Below are 27,459 nucleotides of genomic sequence, written 5' to 3'. Positions count from 1 at the left end.
GTATGTCCACATATGTGGATTCTTGTTCCGAATTTCCATAAAGTGCTGTCCACGCATGTGACCGCTAAGCCCTAGGAGGTTAAAATATGTTCCGAGAGCAGAAATGGACTTTTCATCTAAGTAAACAGCTCACGATGCTTTCTGCTTTGAAAAGACATTTCAATTATTTAAAATAACCCTCCTATTTGCATCTTTTGTATATTTAATATAGTGAAATAAAGTTACAGCTTCAGTGACCTTTGCAACATCATGATGCCCACCCACAGGAATTATGAATATAGACAAAACAAATGTATCATATATTATCCAATATAAAATATATTTTATTATTATACATACGGGCCACTTTTTCCATGGAATACAAACGTATTCTATTCCCTTCTAGTGGGTTTACTGATGGTATGCAATATTATCATATCGCTTATCCTCCATGTATTACGACACTATCCCCAATGGAGAATGAGCGTGCAATATTGTTATAATATTGCACGTTGTCCAGACAACATGATGTCACACTTCGGAGCTCATGCGAAGATCCAATGACAAAACTTCTGCTGCGCATGCACACATCATTTCTATGTTGGCCGGGAGAGAGAGAAGACGGGGTTAATTCAGTGTTCAGAGTAAGTACCAAATAAATAAACTGAAACCAAAGACGCGCTGAACACCCAAAAGACTACCAAAACTTAATTAAATATTCTTCATGCATATTTACAAGAGAAAAACATACCAACGGACATAGAAAAACTGGAAAAGAGACATGTTGGATACATAAAACTTCTGCGCTAGCAAGTGACTGACAGTTTGTACAAAACATGGCCACAAGGTTTGCTTCATTAAAAGAAGATTTAGAGAGAATTTTGAAAGAGAAAGACGCACTGAACACCCGAAAGGCTACCAAAACTTCACTGGATATTCTTCACGCATATTTACAAGAGAAAATCATACCAGCGGATACCGAAGGGGAAAAAACTGGAAAAGAGACACGTCAGAGATGTAAAACTTCTGCACTAGCGAGTCACTGTGATAATTTGTACACAAACATGGCCATGAGGTCCGCTTCATTAAAAGCAGAATATTTAAAGAGAAAGACATGTTGAACCCCTGAAAGGTTACTAAATATACACTGGATATTCTTCATGCATATTTACAAGAGAAAAACATACCAACAGACATTGAAAAACTGGAAAAGAGAGCAATAGCGGAAATATTGTCAAGGCTCTACTTGGAGGTGAGGAAAAGTGATGGAGACTTTTATAAGAGGACTTCACTCGTGGATTTCACTCAGCAAAGCCCTTTTGTTTAGAACAACTGCAATGCAACAATTAATGACTACCAAAAGTAACTTTGAACTTGAACTGTCAACCTGGATATAGCTTGTGTACAACACAATTTGGACAAATGGTACAAGTCCAAAAAGCCTGAACAACAACCCAACAAACAACAACAATAGCAAGTGCAACTGAGACTCCTCTACAGTTACACTGAGTCTCTCTCTCTCTCTCTCTCTCTCTCTCTCTGTATATATTATATATATATATATATATATATATATCCAATATAGCTTTTATATCCAATTTTTTTATATATATATATATATATATATATCCAATTATATATATATAATTGGATATAAAAGCTATATTGGAGATATATATATATATATATATATATATATATATATATATATATATATATATGAGAGAGAGAGAGAGACTCTGTAACTTTAGAGGAGTCTCAGTTGCACTTGCTATTGTTGTTGTTTGTTGGGTTGTTGTTCAGGCTTTTTGGACTTGTACCATTTTTATTGTTAGAACTTTGACTTTGTACATGTACACTGGATTGACAGAACATTCAATTACATTCCATCAGAATCAGCATTCAATATTTGTAAGTTACCCCCCTGTTCTTAAATTTTTGTAAAATCTATAATTGTTCCATCAAATGTGTATGTAGTATAATAATAATAATAATATTGGCTGGCTGCGACCCTGTAGAACAGGATAAAGTGGCTAGAGATAATGAGATGAGATCAGATATATTCCATTCAGCTAGCATGATATTAAACTTGTCTTTGACTCATTCAGTATCATGCTAGCTGAATGGAATATATCTGATATACCACTCAAAGCCAGCCAATATTATTTAATTATTGTATTGATAAGTAATCTGAATAGATACCATGGGTCAATCCACTGGTAGGTAGCAAAGAATACATACTGGCTAATGAACTAACTGTTCTGCTGAAACCTGCTTTTTTTTAATATTCTGGTTTGAGATCAAATAGTGAAGTTTTAAACAAAAGCTGTGATGAGATTTTTGGAGGTTTTTACCTTCAGCTCATCAGCATCATAGAAGCTGACTTGCACTGATGGTACCATCCATGACTGGAACAATGTGCTGAGGATCTGATTGGCCACCGTGTCCGTTATAAAATGAAAATGCAAAGGATTTCTCCTGGAATGAGAAGGCAAACAGAAGAGAGTAATAAAGGTGATTGAAAAAAAAAGCCTCAATGAGGCTGTAGCTCATACCGGCCACTGTTCTTGTGTGTGAGTTTGAAATCCGATCAATCCTGTGGGAGGAATAGTGATTTTTGCAAAATTGAATATGACCCCTGTGTGGCCGCATCCATGGCAGGTGGCGCCACCTGGTGAACAATTCTTGTTGGAATATGTCTTTAGAGTCTTCTGGGTGAGTTTCAGTGAAAACATCCTAGCAGTTTACGAACAGTAGTGTTTGGTGTGATGAGTAACACAAAGTTTTCAAACGCCCATAAAATGTTCAATATGACAGGTGGCGCCACCGTCTTGACAATTTTTATACATACCAACTTGGGGAACATTCCATATGAGTTTGATCAAAATCTGATCACTCCTGTAGGAGGAGTGATTTTTGTGAAATTGCACGTGACCCCTCTGTAGCCTCATCCATGGTAAGTGGCGCCACCTGGTGAACAATTCTTGTTGGAATGTCTTTAGAGTCTTTTGGGTGAGTTTCAGTGAAAATGTCCCAGCAGTTTACAAAGAGTAGCATTTAATGTGATGAGTCACCCAAAAATTTCAGACGCCCATAAAATCGTAAATACAGTGTCTTGCAAAAGTATTCATCCCCCTTTGTGTTTGTCCTGTTTTGTCGCATTACAAGCTGGAATTACCGTAAAATGGATTTTGGGAGGGTTAGCACCATTTAATTTACACAACATGCCTGCCAATTTATAGGTGAAAATTGTTGTTTTATTGTGACATAAACAATAATTAAGATGGAAAAACAGAAATCTGGAGTGTGCTTAGGTATTCACCCCCCCCCCCCCAAAGTCAATACTTTGTTGAGCCACCTTTTGCTGCAATTACAGCTGCAAGTCTCTTGGAAAATGTCTCTATTAGCTTAGCACATCTAGCCACTGGGATTTTTGCCCATTCCTCAAGGCAAAACTGCTCCAGCTCCTTCAAGTTAGATGGATTGCATTGGTGTACAGCAATCTTCAAGTTATGCCACAGATTCTCAATTGGATTGAGGTCTGGGCTTTGAGTAGGCCATTCCAAGACAATTAAATGTTTCCATTTTAACCACTCCAGTGTAGCTTTAACAGTTTGTTTAGGGTCATTGTCCTGCTGAAACTCTGATTAATGCCCTCCTTGCCCGGTCTGTAAGTTTTGGTGGGCAGCCGTCTCTTGTCAGGTTTGTAGTGGTGCCATATTCTTTTCATTTTGCTATAATGGATTTAATGGTGCTCCGTGGGACATTCAAAGTTTGAGATATTTTTTAATAACCTCAACACTGATCTATACTTCTCCACAACTTTGTCTCTGACATACAGTTGCAGTAGTGTTGCAGAGGCAGGGTCCTTCCAGAACAGGTGGATTTATACAGACATTATGTGACAGATCATGTGACACTTTGATTGCACACAGGTGGATCTTAATCAACTAATTATGTGACTTATGAAGTGAATTGGTTGGACCAGCTCTTATTTAGGGGTTTCATACGAAAGGGGGTGAATACCTATGCACACTCCAGATTTCTGTTTTTTCATCTTAATTACTGTTTTTGTCACAATAAGACAGTAATTTTCACCTTTAAAGTGGTAGGCATGTTGTGTAAATCAAATGGTGCCAACCCCCCAAAAATCCATTTTAACTCCAGCTTGTAATGCGACAAAACAGGACAAACACCAAGGGGGATGAATACTTTTGCAAGACACTCTATGACAGGTGGTGCCACCATTTTGACAACTTTTATGCACACTCACCTGGGGAACATTGTATGCGAGTTTGATCGAAATCCGATCAATCCTGTAGGAGGAGTAGCGATTTTTGTAAATTGTGGACGGACGATGGACGGACGGACAACATGTGATCGTACAAGCTCATCCAGCCTGGCCTGCGGCCGGATGAGCTAAAAATGTAAAGGATATACAGTTGGTACCATCATAAGAATCAGTGTTAAAGTATCATTAACAGAAATAGAATATAACTGTCTACTGTATATACACTATATAGCCAAAGTTTGTGGATACCTGACCATCACACCCATATTTGCTTTTTGAACATCCCATCCCATTCCAGATGCTACAGGTGTTCACTGGGTTTGAGGTTAGGGTTCTGTGCAGGCTGCTTGAGTTCTTCCACTCCAACCTTGGTAAAACATGTTTTTATTGGCCTCGCTTTGTGAAAAGGGATGCTGTCATGCTGGGACATGTTTGGACCTCTTAGTTCCAGTGAAGGGAAATTGTACTGCTACAGCATACAAAGACATAATACACAGCTGTGTTCTTCCAACTTTGTGGCAGCAGTTTGAAGAAGCACCACATACAGTTGTGATGATCAGGTGTCCACAAACATTTGGCCATATAGTGTACATACTAATCTTTATCTTTCCAATTAGAGTGAGCCTCACTTGAACCTAGAGTACTAGCTAGTTTTTTTTTTTTTTACTGTATCAAGTACTAAGTCATGAAGGGAAGATGAAATTTAATAACTAACTGAACTTGGTGTTCTGTGCTTACCTGTGGAATAAGATGGACTTGACCAGAGTGACCACATCTCGGCTGGCGTTGTGACCCGCACACACACATGCCACATGAATCAGCTGTATGCACACAGGCAAAGAGCATTAAGAATGCAAATCAGCTGTACTGATTCAGGCAGAAAACATTAAGAAATTAAATGTTTTATGCTTTCATTTTCCTATAGCTAAGCCATCACTGGAACACTAAGACATACATCATGATGTCTTAATGTTCCAATGATGATTATACTTCGTTTTACACATTTTAAAAGCTAAGGTATATCTCCCCTGAAGCTTCACTGACAATTTACATCTCCCCTTATGTCTTTCTATATAAAGAGCCAATATCCCCATAATGCTACAGTGTCCAGTTGATTTAACCACATTTAAACGCATGGCTAAACCAGTGCGCTCAATCCTCTTACCTCACACTTCTCTGCAGTAGGTGAGCGGACACACTTGCTGTGATTGGCCCGTTCCTCCGCTGTGTTCTCCACATCCTCTGCTCCTGTATCTGCTGATGCCACCCACTGCTGGTTGCCATAGTTACCTTCTGTCTGGCCCTGTGATTGACTGAGTTGGAGACGGATCTGCCGGTTCTCCTCCTCCACCTGTCGAACCCGGGATGCGAGCACCTCCCGCTCGAGGAAGCGCGTCTCCGTGGACTCCAGAAGACATGGAGCAAGGAGCAAGGAGCGGCCATCTGCCATCACATGATTTCAGGAATGATTTCACTGCTATCAGGTTTCAGGACTTTCATAACAGCATCATAACAAGAGATCAGAATCAGCCATATTTAGCAATGCTTGATTAGATCATTGCTGGTGGACCATTGTTTAGCAAAAAAGCTACTGAATCTTCTTAATCATATAACTAGTGGTTCTGACAGACACCACAGCATTGTGAAACCAACTTATCCTCTAGTGCAGACCATGCCTTCAACTAACTGACATGAAGAATGATTATGGAACTGTCAAAGTGGTAGAACTCTTAGAACTTGGGGTGGAGTTTGGTGGGTTCTGCTTTACATTAGATAGACACACCACCCATCAAATATTCTTAGTGGGAAGGAGGAGGGATTGATGAGTAGGAGGAAGAGCTTCAGGCATGGAGTTTTAGGCACAATGGAAATGTCACGAAACAATGTTTGTGAGTGCAGACCTTAAATAAATGACATGAAGAGTGATTGCAGAGCTGTTATGAATGTTATGAATGGTGTTACTTAGTGTGAGATAGCCAAGCCTCTCTCTAAAGGCTCTTGGTTCTAAGTCATTGAATAGTATGGATTAGAATGGGAGATAATAGGTGAAGAAACTGTGTCACTCAGACATGGGAATTGATAGGAAGTTAATTAGGTGGAAAGTAGAGCTTCAAGCATGGTCTTTCTCCCAAACCCCAGTTATTTCATAACTCCATTTTGTTTTTGACAAATTTCTCTTCTCTAAAATTACTGTTAATGTCCAGTACCTAAAATGAAGTGGTTGGAACACTTTTTGATTAACTTGTATTTTATATAAGTATGAGAAAAGTATATTAACACTACTAAAAAGAAATACTCTGAGTATAATTAACATATTCAGCCATTTATTCACTGATATTTAGTAATCACTTTATCCTGGAGAAGATCTCCAGGTTCTGCAGGGGTGTGGAGATACACTTGGCACAAGGTGGGAGAGTTCAATCCCAGGAACACATACACACACTCATTTATCATATGGGGCAAATTAGAGTATAATCCAAATATCGGCATGTTTTTGGATGGTGGGAGGAAAACCCAGAACCCAGATGAAAACCAGACAAACACAGGTAGAATGTACAAAACCCCACATAGAGAGTAACCTGAGCTCAGGGTTAATCCAGGGACCCTGGAGCTGTGAGGTGGCAATGATACCCACCGAGCCACATGCCATCTCCAGGTATATTTTATTATATTTCCCAGTATAACAATTTCATTTGGAGATTCACAGGTAATGAGTTTCCATATGACAGGCTATTTCACCCATATCGTTGGTTTATCTGATGTAACAGTCAGTAAATATTTTACAACAGCTTTGTAACAGTCAGTGAGTTTTATGACACAGGTTGGCTTCAGGACAGAGGACTTAGCATTTTCTGGTTTATTGTTAATATCACAAGCTTTGGTCTTATTTTTGTCTTATTGTCTTCAAGAGAAATAAAAAGAAAGAGGCTTGTGAGAGAATGACAGTTTATAGCAGCTATAACAAATGATAACAGGAACTAACTCATTTCATGGATGCTATATTAAATTTAACTATAAACAGATTCTGGTATTGCATGGAAAATGTTTTCCAAAGCATGAGTGATTTTAATATATTTTCGTTGCCATGTCCACTCTCTCTCTCCCACACACACACACACACACACACATACAGAGCTGCCATGAGGCATCATTCATTACTCTTATTACCACAAATGAAAGAAACTGGAGAGGTGCTCGTATACGGATCCAAAAAACTATAGCGCGTATGCACGCGCGCACGCACACACACACAGATGGAGGAGTGCAGACAGCCTGAGGTTAAGAGGGAAATATTCATCACCATTTTGATTCTAATAAAAGCTACGTAAACAAGCTCTGACTTTTCATCAGCAGTGTAATGCATCACCAGCACAAAGACTCATCTGGATTGCTGGCCCATTAAGCAGCCGAATCCGAACTGCATCTTATGCTAATGACTTTAATGAATTTAGCACTTATTTTCAGATTAACAGTAGAACACTAAATGAGCACTTGGTCTCCTTCCCTTCTGCAAAGACAAAGCAGGCTATCCACCTATCACTCAGGCATAATAATCCTCATTTATCCACTTTCAAAACAATTATGCTGCTGACAACTTATTTATTTCTGCATTGATTGTTTGTTTGTTTGACTGAGCTCAACTTTTTTCTCATGAATGCCTCCATTAATACCTAGTTTCCGACAGGATGGAATTCCCTTTAGATATTTGCTACTTCTGAAGTGGCTTTTTTTTCAGTGAAAATTATAGAGTTTTCATCTTAAAAAAATAGAAATAGTGAGCTAACAACAAACCCCAGTTGGTCAAGCAATGTGCACCAGTTCTTTTCTTCTTTTCATCAACCTATTGGCACTTTATTTGAAGGGCAACTACACAGTGCTTTTATAACACATTCATAAGCATTGCATGATATAACATTTTATAAACCAATGCTGGAGACCATATGAAAGAAAGGCATACGTCAGAACATATAAGATGATGCTGGAGGTTTTATGCAACTTTGACTTTACACGGAAGAAAGAACAAAAGAACAGTAATTGGATTCACACTTTAATTTGAGGGCATTAGAATCATTCATTCATTTGGCTGCCATATGGACTTCAGAAATAAGAATCTGTATAGGAATGAGTTTCCATAATATTTTTAATACAAATGGACTAAGGATTAAATTTCATGGTGCTATAAGAAGTCGATACCATAAGTACACCTCACAAAAGTTAAGACAGCAGGTGGAGATATTTTGCCAATACTTTAGAATAGTATCTACTTCTGATGTGAGATCCTTATTCTTATTTATCCGTATTTACTTCTACCTTCCTTTCTTAAAGTGTCATGAACGTGCTGTTAGTAAAAACAAGCTAATAACTTGCAAGATATGGATAAAAAAAATACATATACACAGTGGCTCAGTCAATTTATAATGATAATTAATTGTTGCTCTTTCTTCCATATAAAGAGAAAGTTGCGGCACGGTGGTGGGTGGAATGGTGGTGCAGTGGTTAGCACTGTTGCCTCACAGCAAGAAGGTTCTGGATTTGAGCCCAGTGGCCAACATGTGGAGTTTGCATGTTCTCCCCATTAGAGCCCTGCACTCCCGCGGGACCCAACGCAAAGCAGTGCAGCGCGGGACAAATTTTGAAAGCTCATTGTGGGCGCGGGCGGGAGGGGGAGTGCACAATGCGGGAGTGGGCGGGAGAGGTGGTAAGCTGCAGTCCCGCTAACTAAAAACGTGTTTAAAATAAAATTTATAAATTATTAATTTATGTCTATCATATATAATTTGTGCTGGATATTTTATTTGGCATTAATAAAAACATTTTAAGATGCCTAAATTTGCGGATGTGGTCTAATCTCGCGTACGTTTCCGATTCCTTTCCGCTCTTCCGTGTTTGAGATCTCCGATCATGGCAGAAGAGCAGAGCTCCTCTAGTGAATCTCACAGTGCTTCAGAAGTAAGTGCTGCTTTAAAAAGAGGTACATTTACCGTTAAAAAGTCAAGAGTCCTGAAATCAGACATTTGGAAGTCGTTCTCACTTGTGTACGATGCAGAGGGAAATCAGCTGCCCTTTGCTTGTTGTGATAAGTGCCAAAAGGTTCTGACATACAACGGCCATAAATCAGGTACATCAGGCCTGAATCGCCATGTATGTACTGTCTTAAAAGGACAACAATTCCCCAAGCCAATGACAAGAACTTTCGTGAGAAATAACGCGAATGTCTGCATCATGTGGGATTTGCGGGCGGGAGCGGGACAAAATATGGCAGGCGCGGGCAGGAGCGGGACTGAAAATCATAATTCTTTGCGGGAGCGGGACTGAAAATTCTGTCCCGCGCAGACCTCTACTCCCCATGTCTGCATGGGATTCCTCTGGATGCACCAGTTTCTCCCACAGTTTAAACACTGGTTAAAGATAGTTCAAAGATAGGTTAACATGGGGCGGCCTTGGGCTGAAGTGCCCTTGAGCAAGGCACCTAACCCCCAACTGCTCCCCAGGTGCTGTTTTACCTTTTAAATAAAGTCTGACCAACTATTGTGTGAATTCATAAAACAGTTATATTATCAGGTCAGAGACTGGATACTGGATCCAGTCCACCAGAGACTAGCTTCTCAAAATTTCATCAACTCAGATTATTTATAGCTTTATGATGACACAACTGTTCTCTGAGAGTCTGCTAAGGCAAGGAGCTTGGAGGGTGGGAAATCCCCATCTCTGAACTGCTGGCTTCAAAATGACTCACAATCATGGCTGCACGTACTCATTTCACCAGACCATCAATCTCTTTGGAAAGTGTCAGAAGGTGATATTAATATTTCATAGAATCCAGTCTTTCCTTTATTTCGTCTAGTTTTTCCCCACTTATCCTGAAACAGCTTCCTGAGAGCCTTCTTCCGCCGGTTCTTATTGCGCCGGTTTCTCTTTCTCCTTTCTGTCTTGGCCATTTCTGCCCGGTCCTGTGGTTCTCTCTGCATTAGTGGTGAAAGGCAGATTGATCATAACAACAGCTCATTTTGTCTTTGGTATATAGATCAGTTTTCCTCCACTATGATAAATACTGTGGACCGACTATATAATCAACACATTTTTATTCTTTCAGTTTGGGAGTGTTGCCAATCAGACAAGCTATTTATAAGGTTCCTAGGTGTTTTATTAGCACTCCGGTGAACTGAAATGTCTTCTGACTGACAGGAATAAGATAGTCCGGTCGGTTCTATAAATTACAGTAATCTAAATTAGGAACAGTTACAGAATATCTTGGCTAAATAAATAAATAAATTCTTTAGAGTGGTCCATGTACTGTAAGTGTGTGTGTAGCTTGTACATACAGTACCAGTCAAAAGTTTGGACATACCCTACTCCTTCATAGGTTTTTCTGTATTTTGTATTTTCTACATTGTAGAACAATACTGAAGACATCAAAACTATGAAATAACATATGGAACATATATGGAATTATGTGGTAAAAAAAAAGTGTTTAAAAAAATAACATTTCATATTTTAGATTCTTAAAAGTAGCCACCATTTACCTTGATGATGCTTTGCACACTATTGGCATTATCTTTACCAGCTTCATAAGGTTGTCACCTGGAATGCTTTTCAGTTAACAGGTGTGCCTCGTCAAAAATTGATTATTGGAATTTCTTGCCTTCTTAATGCATTTGAGATCAAACAGTAAACAATAAATAATAAAAATATAGTAAATAGCCCTATTCCACAACTGTAGTAATCCATATTATGTCAAGAACCGCTCAACTAAGTAAAGAAAAATGACAGCCATCATTTCTTTAAGACATGAAGTGTCTTTTAATTCATAAAAAATAAAGAAAAGCCACTGAGTAAGAAAGTGTGTCCAAACTTTTAACTGGTACTGTAGTGTATGTAAATAAGGGGTGTCAAACCCATTTTAGGTAACAGGTCATATTCCACTAAAATGGCACTGAAAAAAAAATCAGTTTGATGGAACAATAATACATCAATCACAACTCTTCAGGTGTATTCACACTAGGCGATCCATACCTTACCTGAGCGCGTTTGACCCCCAAAGTGTGGTTTGTGTGACTAGTGTCATCACTGCATCACTGCACTCAGGTGCAGTTCACTTGGACTGCTTCAATTGGTTCAGTTGGGTTCATACACAGTATAATCACTAACTGCATGGAATTAAAATGCTAAAGTGTGCAATTTTCAGTTCACTGGAAAACATTTAGGTTAACAACGGATCTGGTTCTCACCTTATTGCTAAACACAAATTGTAGTCAGCAAGTAAAGCTGCATTGTGATGACAGAAGAAGAAGCCTTTATTTGTCACATGCACACTCAAGCACAGTGAAATTAATTTAACCCATCTGGAAATGTGAACACACGCATGCACACACACAAGTGAACAATGACCACACACACACACACACACACACACACACACACACACACACACACACACACACACACACACATACCCAGAGCAGTGGGCAGCTATGCTACAGCACCTGGGGTGCAGTTGGGGATTAGGTGCCTTGCTCAAGAGCACTTTAGTCCAAGGCCACCCCATGTTAACCTAACTGCATGCCTTTGGACTGTGGGGGAACCAGAGCACCCAGAGGAAACCCACACAGACACGGGGAGAACATGCACACAGAAAAGGCCCCTGTTGGCCACTGGGCTTGAACCCAGAACCTTCTTGCTGTGAGGTGACAGTGCTAACCACTACACCACCATTCCTGGAACACAAAGCGCAATGGGAGCTGGGAGGGGGGACAATCACTCTCGGGGGCGGTACAAGGTAATTGTTTGCTTCAATGATTTTAGACGGAATAGGAGATCCTAATTGGAACATAGATTATATGTCTAAGGGGTACAACGTGTGGACCAAAACAAAGGTTAAATGGGAAAAGGGAAATAAAAAGAACTCAGAAGGTGTTCCTAAATCTTATAAGTCTAGTGAAGCGCCTTTGTTAGTACAAGAGGTCAGTGCCATGCAATCTCAGTCAACAACAGTTAAATACACAGACGAGCACTTCTTCTCTGCATCCACCACATCCTCTTGTAACCCTTTTTGTGCCACCCTGCTCACTCTTTTGGAAACACTTTGACTAATACATTTCATTTCCTTTTGTTCAAGTAGGTGCAAAAATGGTACAAGTAAAACCTCTTACCATTACTGAAGTTAATTAAATTTTTAAAAGTCTGCCTTCCCCAGTAATGCGTCAACTAGGGATGTCCCGATCCGATCACGTGATCGGAAATCGGGCCCGATCACGTGGTTTCAGACTCGATCGGAATCGGGCATTACCTCCCGATCAGGGATCGGATATATATCTATATAATATATTCTCATTTTTAACACATCAATAGCTATGCGTTGGCACAGAGTGAGACCAGACCTCTTGTCTCAACACAGCAACATCAACGCGTGCAGCATGACATCACTTTGTAGCGGAGACGCTATTGGTTATTGGCTGCCTGTTGCCGGCGAAGTTGAACACGGAAGCAGTTCGAAGCGGAAAGCAAAGCATGTCTGCGGTGTGGCAGTATGTCAAAGTTGATGACAACATTGCCATAGCAAACTGTGAAATATGTAAAGCTGGAATTTCAAGGGGTGGACAGGAAAGGGCCGCATTTAATACAACAAACCTGATACGGCACCTGAAAAACAAACACCCGACACAATACAGCGAGTTTTTAGTGCTGTTGCAAACGTGTTGGATGACAAAAACAGGCTCAAACCTGAAAGGGTAGAAATGCTTGTTTTCATCAAGAAAAACGTTCATTTCCTTAATTGAAATTACTGTATACCACTGTGAGATGCATTCTTAAAAGCAAATTACTGGCACTGTGGCAGTTTTATTATTATTTTTTTTAATTTGTTTACATTCCTGCCAGGTATTTTAAGGTTATGTTTTTAATTTATGTTATTTATTGTTCAAACTACCTCACGTAAGTGCTCTGTTTGCTAACGGAGTTGTTGGATGTTAAAATAAGGTGTTAAATTAAAAAAAATGAGGAACATCCTGGATCCGTTTCTTTCCTCGTCTTTATTATTTTTTATGGATTATAAGAAGTATCGGATCGGGACTCGGTATCGGCAGATACTCAAAATCAAATGATCGGTATCGGATCAGAGGGCAAAAAAACCTGATCGGGACATCCCTAGCGTCAACATTTGTTGACGCTCTATGCTCATCCACTCATAATGTGCAACTCACAGGTCCTGACTTTGCCATATGCTGATGCGTGCGTTACAGCATTCATGTACTGAAGAGGACCTAGTAATTCTCTGAAACCCAAAAATGATGTGCTCCCTCTATCTGAAGCAGAATCCTGTCATGTTTATTTCTGTTCCAACCCTTATAATCTCAAGGATTTTCACACACACCTTAGATGTTTGTTTGTTTTATCAAAAATTTCATAGTGCACAAGATCTCTCTCATGCCATTAATTGTAAATAACAGACTCAAGAATTAGCCTCCGTTTTTGTCACCAGTTTCTATAAAGCATAGAAAAAGTACTGCTTTCTGTTTATTAATGTGCATAATGTTGTGAATTATGTGATGTGGTGTATTTAACTTATGGGCAAGAAACTGCACTGCTAGAACCATACCTGAGTACCATTAGTTCTTCATTTCTTCAAAAGTTCCTGTACTTTGCACAGTGAGAAAAAGCCTATAGTCTTCCACATATTATGTGTGTGTATATAATATTTGGCAACCAAAGATTTGACCTCCTCCTGTGGGTTCACCACCCACAGAGGTAGCAGTAGGGGATTGGTGCAGTGTGGATTGGGTGGCAGTCGAAGGCAGGGGCCTCGACGACCTGATCCCCAGACACAGCGGCTGGCTGTTGGGACATGGAATGTCACTTCGCTGGGGGGGGGAAGAGCCTGAGCTTGTGCGGGAGGTTGAGAGGTACCGGCTAGAGATAGTCGGGCTCACCTCCACGCACAGCTTGGGCTCTGGAACCCAGCTCCTCGAGAGGGGCTGGACTTTCCACTTCTCTGGAGTCGCCCGTGGTGAGCAGCGGCGGGCTGGTGTGGGCTTGCTTATAGCTCCCCAGCTCAGCCGCCATGTGTTGGAGTTTACCCCAGTGAATGAGAGGGTCGCCTCTCTGCGCCTTCAGACTGGGGAGAGGGCTCTTGCTGTTGTTTGTGCCTACGGGCCAAATAGCAGTATAGAGTATCCGGCCTTCTTGGAGTCCCTGGAAGAGGTACTGAGGGGTGCTCAGACTGGGGAATCCATTGTGCTACTGGGGGACTTCAATGCTCACGTGGGCGACGACAGTGACACCTGGAGGGGCGTGGTTGGGAGGAACGGCCTCCCCGATCTGAACCCGAGTGGTGTTTTGTTATTGGACTTCTGTGCTAGTCACGGTTTGTCCATAACGAACACCATGTTCGAGCATAGGGGTGTCCATAAGTGCACGTGGCACCAGGACACCTTAGGTTGGAGGTCGATGATCGACTTTGTAGTCGTTTCATCTGATCTCCGGCCCTATGTCTTGGACACTCGGGTGAAGAGAGGGGCTGAGCTGTCAACTGATCACCACCTAGTGGTGAGTTGGATACGCTGGCGGAGGAGGAAGCTGGACAGACCTGGCAGGCCCAAAGGTATGGTGATGGTCTGCTGGGAACGTCTGGCCGAGCACTCTGTTGGGGAGGTCTTTAACTCCCATCTCCGGGAGAGCTTTTCCCAGCTTCCGAGGGAGGCGGGGGACACTGAGTCTGAGTGGACCATGTTCTCTACCTCCATTGTGGCCGCAGCTGTTCGGAGCTGTGGCCGCAAGGTCTCCGGTGCCTGTCGTGGCGGCAATCCCCGAACCCGGTGGTGGACACCGGAAGTAAGGAATGCCATCAAGCTGAAGAAGGAGTCCTATCAGGCCATGTTGACCTCTGGGACTCCTGAGGCAGCTGACGGGTATCGGCAGGCCAGGCGTGCTGCAGCTCGGGCAGTTGCGGAGGCAAAAACTCGGAACTGGGAGGAGTTCGGGGAGGCCATGGAGAAGGACTATCGGTCGGCCTCGAAGAAATTCTGGCAAACTGTCCGGTGCCTCAGGAGGGGGAAGCAGTACTCTGCCAACACTGTTTACAGTGCGGGTGGGGAGCTGTTGACCTCGACTGGGGACAATGTCGGGCGGTGGAAGGAATACTTTGAGGATCTCCTCAATCCCACCGTCATGTCTTCCACTGAAGAGACTGAGGCTGATGACTCAGAGGTGGACTCATCCATTACCCAAGCCGAAGTCACTGAGGTGGTTTGCAAGCTCCTCGGTGGCAAGGCACTGGGGGTGGATGAGATCCGCCCTGAGTATCTCAAGTCTCTGGATGTTGTGGGGCTGTCTTGGTTGACACGCCTCTGCAACATCGCGTGGCGGTCGGGGACAGTGCCTCTGGAGTGGCGGACTGGGGTGGTGGTCCCTCTTTTTAAGAAAGGGGACCGGAGAGTGTGCTCCAATTATAGGGGAATCACACTTCTCAGCCTCCCAGGGAAGGTTTACTCCAGGGTACTGGAGAGGAGAATTCGACCAATAGTCGAACCTCGGATCCAGGAGGAACAATGCGGTTTTCGTCCTGGTCGCGGAACACTGGACCAGCTCTATACCCTTCATAGGGTGCTCGAGGGTTCATGGGAGTTTGCCCAACCAGTCCACATGTGCTTTGTGGATCTGGAGAAGGCATTCGACTGTGTCCCCCGTGGTATTCTGTGGGGGGTGCTTCGGGAGTATGGGGTTTGGGGCTTTTTGCTAAGGGCTGTCCGGTCCCTGTACGAACGGAGCAGGAGTCTGGTTCGCATTGCCGGCAGTAAGTCAGACCTGTTCCCAGTGCATGTTGGACTCCGGCAGGGCTGCCCTTTGTCACCGGTTCTGTTCATAATTTTTATGGACAGAATTTCTAGGCGCAGCCAGGGGCCGGAAGGAATCCTGTTTGGGAACCACAGGATTTCATCTCTGCTTTTTGCGGATGATGTTGTCCTGTTGGCTTCTTCAAACCAGGACCTTCAGCATGCACTGGGGCGGTTTGCAGTCGAGTGTGAAGCGACTGGGATGAGAATCAGCACCTCCAAGTCCGAGGCCATGGTTCTCGACCGGAAAAGGGTGGCTTGCCCTCTCCAAGTTGGTGGAGAAGTCCTGCCTCAAGTGGAGGAGTTTAAGTATCTCGGGATCTTGTTCACGAGTGAGGGAAGGATGGAGCGTGAGATCGACAGGCGGATCGGTGCAGCCTCCGCAGTGATGCGGTCGCTTTACCGGTCCGTCGTGGTGAACAAGGAGCTGAGCCAAAAGGCAAAGCTCTCAATTTACCGGTCGATCTACGTTCCGACTCTCACCTATGGTCATGAGCTTTGGGTAATGACCGAAAGAACAAGATCGCGGATACAAGCGGCCGAAATGAGTTTCCTTCGCAGGGTGGCTGGGCGCTCCCTTAGAGATAGGGTGAGAAGCACAGTCACTCGGGAGGAGCTCGGAGTAGAGCCGCTGCTCCTCCACATCGAGAGGAATCAGCTGAGGTGGCTCGGGCATCTTTTTCGGATGCCTCCTGGACGCCTCCCTGGGGAGGTGTTCCAGGCATGTCCCCCGGGGAAGAGGCCCCGGGGAAGACGCCCCGGGGAAGACCCAGGACACGCTGGAGGGACTATGTCTCTCGGCTGGCCTGGGAACGCCTTGGTGTTCTTCCCGAGGAGCTGGCCGAGGTGTCTGGGGAAAGGGAAGTTTCGGCTTCCATGCTTAGACTGCTGCCGCCGCGACCTGGTCCCGGATAAGCGGAAGAAGACGAGATGACGAGACGAGATTTGACCTCACCTGTGCATTTAAGTGTAGTATTCAAATGTTCGTGTTGTCTTCTTTCTGTACACACTGTGATCTCATTTCTCCCATTCAACATGCAAACTGCTGAGAACCAAGCAGGACTAGTTTGATAACATCCTGGTCTTGAATATCAGACTGATTCAAAAATCCTGGAAAGACTGTGTTTAGACTTGTCTATGATCTGATACAAACCTGGGTTCAACCCATTTTGTGTATTTACATTAAGAACATGAAAATGCAAGTCAAAAAATTTAATAGAGTCAGATAGAGAGTTTATGAGCCTTAATTATTCAAACTTGTCTGTAGTGTAATACTCTGTGTATAGACCATTGATTAAGTTGTTTCTTGAGCTCACCTTAGATCATATTTTAATTTTTCTTATATTAAATAGTTAAAAAGTAGTAGTTTACAAAGACAAACAAAACAAGCAAGCAAGCAAACAAATAAAAAAATACTAAAATAAAACTAGAAAGTGCATTCCCTGAAGAGAATGCAGCAGATTGCGCCAATGGAGCAGACCGTTAACATCAAGTGTGTGTGTGTGTGTGTGTGTGTGTGTGTGTGTGTGTGTGTGTCGGTGTGGAGTGTGTGTGTCAGAGAGGGAGAGAGAGAGAGATTTTGTGTGTGTGTGTGTGTGTGTGTGTGTGTGTGTGTGTGTGAGATGGGTGAGTTGGCCTGAGGGTGCCATATGAAGTTTGGTGGATGTATGGTGAAGCGTTACTGAGCAAAACTCCATTCATTTGAATGGGGCCAAAAATGAAAAAGGGATGTGAAGGTTGGAGTTGGTACAACAGAGGAAAAACTCTGCTCGTGTGACGTTGAGAAACTACCGGTGCTTTTTGAGTCATGGGAACATGATCAGGCTCTCTTCTGATCGGTTTCCGACTGGGTTATGAATATCAAATCAGATAACCCCTATAGGGATGTTCTCTCGCTCTCACCATTTCTGATGAAGTATTCAGCAAAATTTTCCATCAGCTAGTTTTGATGTTATGATTAACGGACGACTTTGAAATGAGTTTTCATAGCTTTACCTACTTATTTTTTCAAATAAAACTGATTCATGTCAATACATAACTATTTTTAGAATATAACTGTAGTTGTTTTGATGAAAAATATTGAGATCTTAGTGGTCGGAATGAGAGAACATCATTGATGAGTATCACTCAGAAAACTCACTTTAATTTTATTTTCTTTTATTTCCTGTTGCAATTATGGCACCTATTGTAAAGCACTTTGAATTGTATTTTAAAGGCAATCACAGAAGCTGCTATATAAATAAAATCTAATCTTGTTATTCACTCACTGTCCTTGAAATCATCAAATACTCATACACAGAGAAAATGAGGTTTAGAGATGGTTAGTCATAACTGCTTTAGTTTTAATCCACTGCTTTTCATCAATAGTTGCATCATTAACCTTTTAAGAATTCAAATTGTACTTTAATGAATCTAGTACTACTATTTATAATAATAATAATTATTATTATTATGAAGAAGAAGAAATACTCACTCTCCAGGTTGCCTGCCAGCAGGTAGAGCCACGTGAGCAGGACGATGAAGCTCAGAGACGCCAACAGCAGCTTTAGCCTCCCTCGGCACGGGCAGTGCATCATGGGATGGCGGCAGGTGGAGGAACAGGAGGAGGATGGGCTTCAGGTGGGACTCCGCCTCACGCTGCTTGCCTGCAGCATCCTCTCATCTGGAGATAGGAAAGACACACAGCTTACAGCAAAACTGTTGAGCACTTAAATGACTCAAAGGGAATAATATAATGGAAGGAAAATTCCAGTCAGAGCGACCAAAAGCCTGAGTCCATAACCAGGAAATGTTTATTCATACAGTTGCGGTCAGAGGTTTCCATACATGGATATGAATGTCATCATGAACATGAATGTCATGGCAATAATGGACTTTCATTGAACTGTTCTTTTTCTGTAACAGAATGATTGTACAACTAGGCCTGTTGCGATATTTGATATACCGACTTATTGTACAGTAAATGAAAATGAACTTGGTAATTTTTTTTACCGCGATTTTGGCATTTACGTGCTGTACATCTACATAGGGAAGTCGCAAGAGTATTAGCTTGACCCATTGACTGAATAAAACACCGCGCTGTTTTCTGTCATCTTCCACGGCTCTCTGTCACAGGTGGGGCCTCCCAGCATGTACAGTTATCCAGCCAGGGTATCCACTGAATGGGGAAAAGACAACAAAACGTTACTCTGTTGTACAGACCATAGGCATAGAATTGGGTATGGACGTGTCCCTACCAATATTTCTGATTGAAGAAAAAAAAATCACGCTCCATGCACGGTACACAAATGGTTACTGTAGGTTTCCACTGGGCGAAAGACCACACAAAATTCGCTCATGAATATTCGCTCTGGGGGCATGGTCGTGAAAACAGCAAGCAAGTTCGGCTACCATGTCAATTAGCAAATGCAGTTGCAGTGCAGTGACCGGCTGCTAGCTAGTAAGCTAGCAAACTGTCCTTGAGGAATGTAATGTTAGATTAGCTCATAAAATGAATCAGTTAACAACAGTTCGTATTCAGTGTGTAAAAACGACAACATACGAATATGACCGTTTTCTAAGTTTGTGTGGCATGTAAATAACAATCTGACTTGATACCGACAACAACTAGTGTTCATTAAGGTCACAAAGATATTATTAAATCATATCAAATTGTGCTAATGTTGGCTAATATTGCAGCTAGTCTTACTTGTGAAGTGGCTGCAAACTTTAGCAGCCTGCTAACCCTGAATTTGAAGTGCTTCAGTTAAGACCTGCAGAGTGCCCTGACCAAGTTCATGTAACATGACACATGTAAACAACAACCCGATGGTGATGTGGACATTGTTCGTGGCCCAGACACCTTTTAATCAAATAAAACATTTTCACGTAATAAGCATAACAGCCTCCACCTTCTTGATCAGAAATTTTTGGTTACTCCCGCCTCTCTTGAAAATGTCACATAGCAAGTACATACATACACTGAACTGATTGGTTTTCAAGGGGTTCATTTGAAAGCAGTAGGCTAAAAACTTTTCTCTGTAGAACTCTGTCCCTCCCTCCTCTCCCTCCCCTCTGGGCTCAAGAAGATAACAAAAGGGCAATAATATAACAATAACCAATCAGAATTCAGATGCATTCTGTTGCCAAGTAAAATTGTAACCTTTCAAAGTGTCAAAAAAGTTCTAGAGACCTCATCCTGTTTTACGGTTAGATCAATCGCATATCAGCTTAAACAAGCATTCTAAAACTAGTTAAAGATCACACAGAAGATAGCCTACTCCCCCTACCAGACAAATGGAACGCAGTGTTTAAGGCTCCGTATGTGTTCTACTTCCATTTATGAGGGAAAGGAACATACATCCTCCCGACAGTCAATGCATTATTCCCTTGTAAAACACATTTGCAAATTGGTAGAATGAGTTAATCATCACATGCAAGATTTGCAATTAATCAAATGAATTGCATATTATTATTATTATTATTATTATTATTATTATTATTAATTAATTACTACAGTTCTTAACTTCAAATTTTAAAAGTCTGGACTTTGGAGAGATGATGGATACTCTTTTGGTGGAACACAACAGAGCAAAATATTGTGACCCTCTAATGTTGGCCTAAAGTTGGCATTGGGTTTATGTCCCTACCAATGTTAATACCAAACCTACACCCTTGCCTACATGTTATCTCATTCTAATTGTTGTTACTTTTATCCAAATGACAGCTGGCAATACGTTGTTACTTTGCACTTTTTGCTTATCTGGGTACTAATCTTTGAGAAACTGGATCGGCAGAATGTTGCCTGTGAAGAAAAAAATGTCTTTTTATTACCCTGTGCCAAGTTAATATTTACTTAAGTGCAATTTTTAAGAGCCATAGATTGTATTTTATTTATTGTTTTTGTTGTGAGTGGTTTTGTTTGATTGTTTTATTTCTTTAGGTTATTTATTTATATTTATATATTTTTTACGTTCTACTGTTGAATTGAATAAGTTGACTTAATTAAAAAGGTTACTGTTCTTTGAAAAGGTGTATTTGCATTATCATTATTATTTTACTAGTGGCATAAAATTGGCTTGAAAAGTCGTCAACAATAATATAGTTTATCGCAATAATTTCTGAGACAATATATCAGCCAACAAAATCTGTTATCGTGACAGGCCTATGTACAACATACATCTTTAATAGAAGAAAAAAAGAATTATGTGCACAAGTTTTAATTTATTTTGGGTTTTCTGAAATCAACATAGGGTCAAAATTATACATAGAGGGTCAAAAATATACATACACCCACTGAGATGATTAATTCAGTGGTGCTGAAAGTTCCAAAATGTCTTTAAACTTGGCAAGGCCAAAGTCTCTCAACTTCCTGTTAGTGACCATGACTGACTACAGCTGGTCGTTTTTCATTGCCAACATAAAGAGTTTGTTTGACAGCACTCTTTGGATTGACCAACACAGTACAATGGAAATGTCCAAGGACCTCAGTACAGATCTGAGAAAGAGGACTGTGTATTTAGACAAGTCAGGAATGCTTCTTAGAACCATTTCTATTTAAAAAAAATTGCATTTAACAAGTTCATCAGTTCAAACAATTGTATTGGGAGGTGTAGCCACTGTGCCAAGCCACCTTGCTGGAAGAAGACCCAAACTGTCACCCCAGCTGAGAAGAAACTGATTTGGATGGTCAGGAACAACCCAGAAACCACCAACACACAGGTCTGCCATGAACTGAAAACTGCTGGAACACTATCTATGGTCAAGCAAGTTTAACATCGCCATGGACTAAAAGGCTGCTGTCCAAGAAAGAAGTCCCTGCTCCAAAATCAACACCTTCAAGCTCAACCAAAGTTTGCAGCTGACCACGTGGACAAAGAAAACACCTCCTGGAGAAAAGTTTTATGGTCAAAATGAGACAAATATTGAGTTTTTTGGCTACAATGACCAGAGGTACAGAGGAACACTGTACCAACTGCTAAACAGGTGGTAGTAACATTATGCTCCAGGGCTCCCAGTGGAATTAGTGTATGGCACAAAGTGGATGGAATAATGAAGAAGGAGGAATATCACAAAATTCTTCAGCATAACCTCAAAACATCAGAAATGTAGACACAATCGTGCGTTCCAACAGGACAATGACCCCAAATACACTTCAAAGCTGTTTGTGGAATGGATAAAGCAGGCTAACATTAAAGGAGATACGCAGAACCATGGTCTCACTTTTTGTTTATAAATGCCTTGAGACCTCAAGAATGGCATGGGAATAGTTTTAAGCGTTAACAATAAATCTAATACAGTCATTTTTATGATTAAAATGATTCATATAGGTAGCAGTCTGAGTGAATGACCTTGACATCTGTGACGTCACCGCAGGAAGGCTATCGGTCTCATTGGCATTTTCGCTATACTAAAACACAGAGCTGACTGCAACTTCAAGCTTCCATTTTGAGCTAATTTATCACCATGTCACATAGATGTGTTGCTGGTGGGTGCAGCAACACGACAGAAGGTGGATTTATGTTGCATTCATGGCCCAAGAATGTTCAAACTGCAAAGATTTGGACGCGTTTTGCGAGAAGTTCATGGGCACATTGGGCGTCTACGAAGTGGTCTCTCCTCTACTCTGCACATTTTACTGAAGACTCATACGAAACCTCTGATCTGTTGAGGAGCATTGGCTATAAGCCCATATTGAAAGAGGGCACAGTACCAACAATTAAAGGAAAAGAAAACTACAAGAAAAGGAAAGTAAGTTCAGTTGCACCAGTTCCCCCGGAGTGTGAGCTGAGGATTGTTGCTAAAACCCGGGACGGAACGGGACGTGATGGGACGTGACATATTATCGCTCGGGCAGTGACCTCCCCACGGTTGTTGCTAAAACCGGTGACGTCCCGTCCCGGGTTTTAGTAATTGCCTGAGCCGAGCAGTAATGGCGGAGTATTCAGTATGGAGAAAATGGAGAATGAGTGGACCAGCCGTCTGATTTCTCCACTGGATATGCTTGCCTCAGCAGCAATATCTCGCCCCTACATGGAAGAAGTAAATGAACGGAGAACTGAATGAACAACTGAAAGTCAGATTGTTTCAAAACAATCGGCCACAAGGTCGGCCTTCAAGAAGTGAGAACACAGATGGGTAAGCTGTGGCTCTCATTTGGATACAAAACAACAACACTTGTTGTTTACCTGCATTTAGATTAATACATGTAACTTGTATTGTGTGTTTAGGTTACCGGTATAAGATTATTTACTTTGCTTCAGAATGTGATTGTCTCAATTCATCTGATTATTTAATTAGCCTTTTACATTTTATTAGTGAAAATGCATGCATGTACATGTATGTTGCATAAGTTATAACACCTATCCTGTTTTAATGAGAGTCAACCCACGATCAGTGAAGTCAAATCAGTTTTAGTTGAGCAAGTCAGTAACAGTATTTCTTACTTTCACCATATTTTTTTATTTATATGACTCTGGTCTATAGCTGCCAAAGGCCTCGGGCTTAAAACCGGTTCCTGCTATGACATCACGCACTCAGGGATGGCTGGCTCAGCAGGGCAGCTCGAATGCCAACTTTGTGGTCGATTTTAGCTCTCAAAAATATATATTTTTTAAATTCCCATTTATGCAGCAAGAGTCAAGGATGGAGATACTATGCACTCAGAAATGTATTTAAAAATAAAGGTTCTGTGTATCTCCTTTGAGTGTAAAACAAGTCCTGTCCTCAACCCTATCAAAAATACTGTATGTCGACTGTACTTAAAAGCTGGGTTCATGGTAGGAAACACAAATTTAATTGAACTCTACCAATTCTGCCAAGAGGAGTTGTTAAATATCCAACCAGAATGCTGCCAAAAGCTTGTTGCTGGCTACCAAAAGCATCTGGTCAAGATGAAACTTGGTAAGGGACATTTAAACAAATGTTATGTGTATGCATTTTTTTACGCTGTATGTATAACTTTGACTATGTATTGATTTTAGAAAAATCAAAAGAAATTAAAACGTGTGCACCAAATTCATGTTTTTTTTCTATTAATGATGTATATTGTATAATCATTCTGCTGTAGAAAAAGTACAATTCAGAAATTCAACAGAAATCATTGAAAGCCAAATACTGCCATGACATTCATATCCATGATGGCATTCATGTGTCTGTATGTAAACTTTTGACTGCTACTGCATTTTCTTAGCTACTAATAATATCTTTTGAAAATATATTTTTGAAACAAGATTATAACATAACTAATAGTGCCCACCCTCTGGAAGACATCATGCATCGTTCCAGTTCCCAAGAAGAACCGGCCCAGCGAGCTGAACAACTTCCGACCGGTGGCACTCACTTCACATCTGATGAAGACGTTGGAGCAGCTCTTCCTCAGCCTCCTCAGACCCCAGGTGCAACATGCCCAGGACTGTCTGCAGTTTGCGTACTGGGCAGGTGTTGGTGTGGAAGACGCCATCCTCTACCTGCTACACCGAGCCCACTCGCATCTGGATAAGGGAAATGGCACAGTGAGGATCCTCTTCTTGGACTTCTCGAGTGCCTTCAACACCATCCAGCCCCTTATGCTTCAGGACAAACTGAACAGGATGCGAGTGGACCCCTGCCTGGTCACCTGGATCTCCAGCTACCTCACCGACAGGCCGCAGTACATCAAGCTGAAGGACATCATGTCTGACACTGTGATTAGCAGCAGCGGAGCACCCCAGGGCACGGTGCTGGCCCCTCTTCTCTTCACCCTGTACACCACGGACTTCTGCTACAACTCGGAGCTGTGTCACATTCAGAAGTTCGCTGATGACACAGCCATCATGGGGTGTATCAGGGACGACAGAGAGGAGGAGTATAGGAGCCTGGTGAGGGACTTTGCTGTTTGGTGCAAAAGGAACCATCTGCAGCTCAACACCTCGAAGACCAAGTAGCTGGTCATTGACTTTGGGAGGTCCAGACCAAGGTCATGACCAGTTCTGATCGAGAGAGTTGAGGTGGAGGCTGTGGATTCCTACAAGTACCTTGGGCTGTGGCTGGACAGCAAGCTGGACTGGACTTGCAACACCAACCACTTATACAGGAAGGGACAGAGCAGGCTATGGTCCTTTAACATCTGCAGGAAACTCCTGTGGATGTTCTATCAGTCCGTGGTTGCCAGTGTCCTGTTTTACACCATGGTGTGCTGGGGGGGCAGCACATCCAAGAAGGACACATCCAGGCTGGACAAACTGATCAGGCGGGCCGGCTCTGTGGTCGGCATGAAGCTGGACTCTCTGGTGATGGTGGCAGAGAAAAGGACTATGGACAAACTACTGAACATCATGGACGATGCCAGTCACCCTCTGCACACCGTCATCAGCAACCAGAGGAGCCTGTTCAGTGACAGAATGCTCCTTCCCAAGTGCAGGACTAACAGACTTAAAAACTCCTTTGTCCCTTACTCCATCAGACTGTACAACTCCTCTCTGGGGGGGAGGAAGGGTAACAGGAGGACAGAGGATGGGAAGGAGCAGTAGCCTAGCCTAGCCTGACAAAAAGCAATACTAGACAATGTGCACTATAAATGTGCAATATAATGTGCAATATGTCTCCTGCTGGCCTTTTTTTCTTTTTCTTTCTTCTTTTCCCATATCTTATTCTTTTTTATATTTGTATATGTAAATACTTAATTTAATTTATCTAGAAGTTTTCTCTATTTTCTATTCTCTGTTTATCCTGTAATGATGCTGCTGGAATTTTAATTTCCCTGAGAGAACCCTCCCAAAGGGATCAATAAAGTTCTATCTAATCTAATCTAATCTAATCTAATCTAATCTAATCTAATCTAATCTAATCTAATATATGATATAACATATAACTAGTCAAACTCAATATAATAAATTCGGGACCATATTAATAGAATTTTTATATGCTGGTAGTCATTAAGAAACCACAATTAACAATGTATATTAGGAGTAAATATTTTAGCATTTGAATGAAATATGTGGCATATGAACTGGATAGTCAATTCTATTTAACATAATAAAGAATAAATTTTAAATTTGTCGTCAATTTTTTTTTTGAGGGATGGTGATAAAATACTCCACTTAGTCTTCAACCTAGACTTTTCGACACTGGAGCTTTTTTGTTCTATTTTCTTGCCATACTCCAAGATAGAAAATTTATTCATTTATTTATACAATTATTTTTAAAAACTAAAAGAAGATCCCTTGCTTTTAATTGCTGTTTTTTTTTTTTTTTGCCACACAAAGTTTAGAAGTTAAATATTCATGAATCTAAATATGAAAAAAATGTCCACTGCACTACATTTCAGCATGAAAAAAGACAACCTGGAAGTATAAGTTGGCTATTCATGAGGCTATTCTCCAGATTAAAATCTGGAAACATAGTCTGTTTTTGTAAAAGATATGATAAAAATTGTATCAATATATGCAAAAAAATTAATTTGGGGTGATTAATTAATAACATTTATTAAAGGTAGACTGCCTTTCAAAATTTTCAAGTGTAGGTCATAAAAAGAATTGTCCCTGACACCCAATTATTTTTGTTTACTGGACTGAAAGCTGCTGAATTCGAATCACAGAATTTCAATTTTATTAGTTCTTATTTCAATAGAACAATTAATGAATTTAGGGTCATGTGGCCCTAAATTCTCCGCTATTTTTTCCTGCTTCACCATGACCCAATTCAAGATACTATGTCATGCATCATGTGGTGGGCGTTCGTGCAAGGCATTGTGGGATACAAATTTGAAACAGGAGAGAAAAATGTAGGATATGAATGTGCAAATGAAACATGAAAGATCGACTACAGTAACGAAAAGTGAGAAGAAAAGACGTTATGTTGTGAAGGAAAGGAAACACAGGACCAAACTAATAAATATCAGCAGTTAGCGAGCACCTCGGTGTGATCAGCTGTTCGTTTAGCAACAGAATGATGTAACTGTCAATGCAAGGTTAAAGATAAACCTGCGCATGTGCACACGAACTTCCTCTGTCTGCTTGACCATGCAAAGCGAGTGATTTCATGCACATTATTTACTAGGGAATTCCCTCAAAATAACTAACTTCCCAACCACAGAATAGCCTGTTATTTTGTGAGACATTACAGAAATAAACATATCACAATGACCAAATTTCAGAGTGAACTAAATTTCGCCGGTTTTATGAAATCAAAAGGAAGTCTTGCTTTAATTTTTATCCACAAAATGAATCTAAAATGATGCAAAACTCTATACTACCATTCTTTACTTAGATCTGCACTATTCTATAGTTAGTTTCTGGTGGAAAAAAAACACCACTACCATTACCCATTTCAATTTTTAAAAAAGTGCAGTTATAAACTGCTTTTTCCAACATGAAAATGTATTTATTTATTTTCCCATTCCAA

General features: G+C 41.2%; 1 protein-coding gene across 7 annotated transcripts in view; it reads right to left on the bottom strand.

Annotated features, from left to right (window-relative positions):
- large2 (LARGE xylosyl- and glucuronyltransferase 2) overlaps nucleotides 1-27,459 on the bottom strand; it is a 292,118-nt gene that overhangs the window by 48,456 nt on the left and 216,203 nt on the right. For 5 of the 7 annotated variants that reach the window (XM_060923414.1, XM_060923412.1, XM_060923418.1 and 2 more), the window contains 4 exons: nucleotides 18,572-18,760; nucleotides 5,436-5,713; nucleotides 5,009-5,091; nucleotides 2,334-2,457 (listed from right to left, as the gene is read on the bottom strand). In XM_060923414.1, the coding sequence (XP_060779397.1) occupies nucleotides 2,334-2,457; nucleotides 5,009-5,091; nucleotides 5,436-5,713; nucleotides 18,572-18,674 (588 nt within the window). In that variant the 5' untranslated portion in view covers nucleotides 18,675-18,760. Of the gene's footprint in view, nucleotides 1-2,333; nucleotides 2,458-5,008; nucleotides 5,092-5,435; nucleotides 5,714-18,571; nucleotides 18,761-19,089; nucleotides 19,241-24,334; nucleotides 24,563-27,459 lie in introns of those variants that run through there. The other 2 variants (XM_060923415.1, XM_060923416.1) reach the window with 2 other exon arrangements.

The sequence above is a fragment of the Neoarius graeffei genome, chromosome 6 (assembly GCF_027579695.1).
Source record: "Neoarius graeffei isolate fNeoGra1 chromosome 6, fNeoGra1.pri, whole genome shotgun sequence".
In the NCBI taxonomy this organism is placed as follows: Eukaryota; Metazoa; Chordata; class Actinopteri; order Siluriformes; family Ariidae; genus Neoarius; species Neoarius graeffei.
This window is presented reverse-complemented; position numbering and strand designations above follow the sequence as displayed.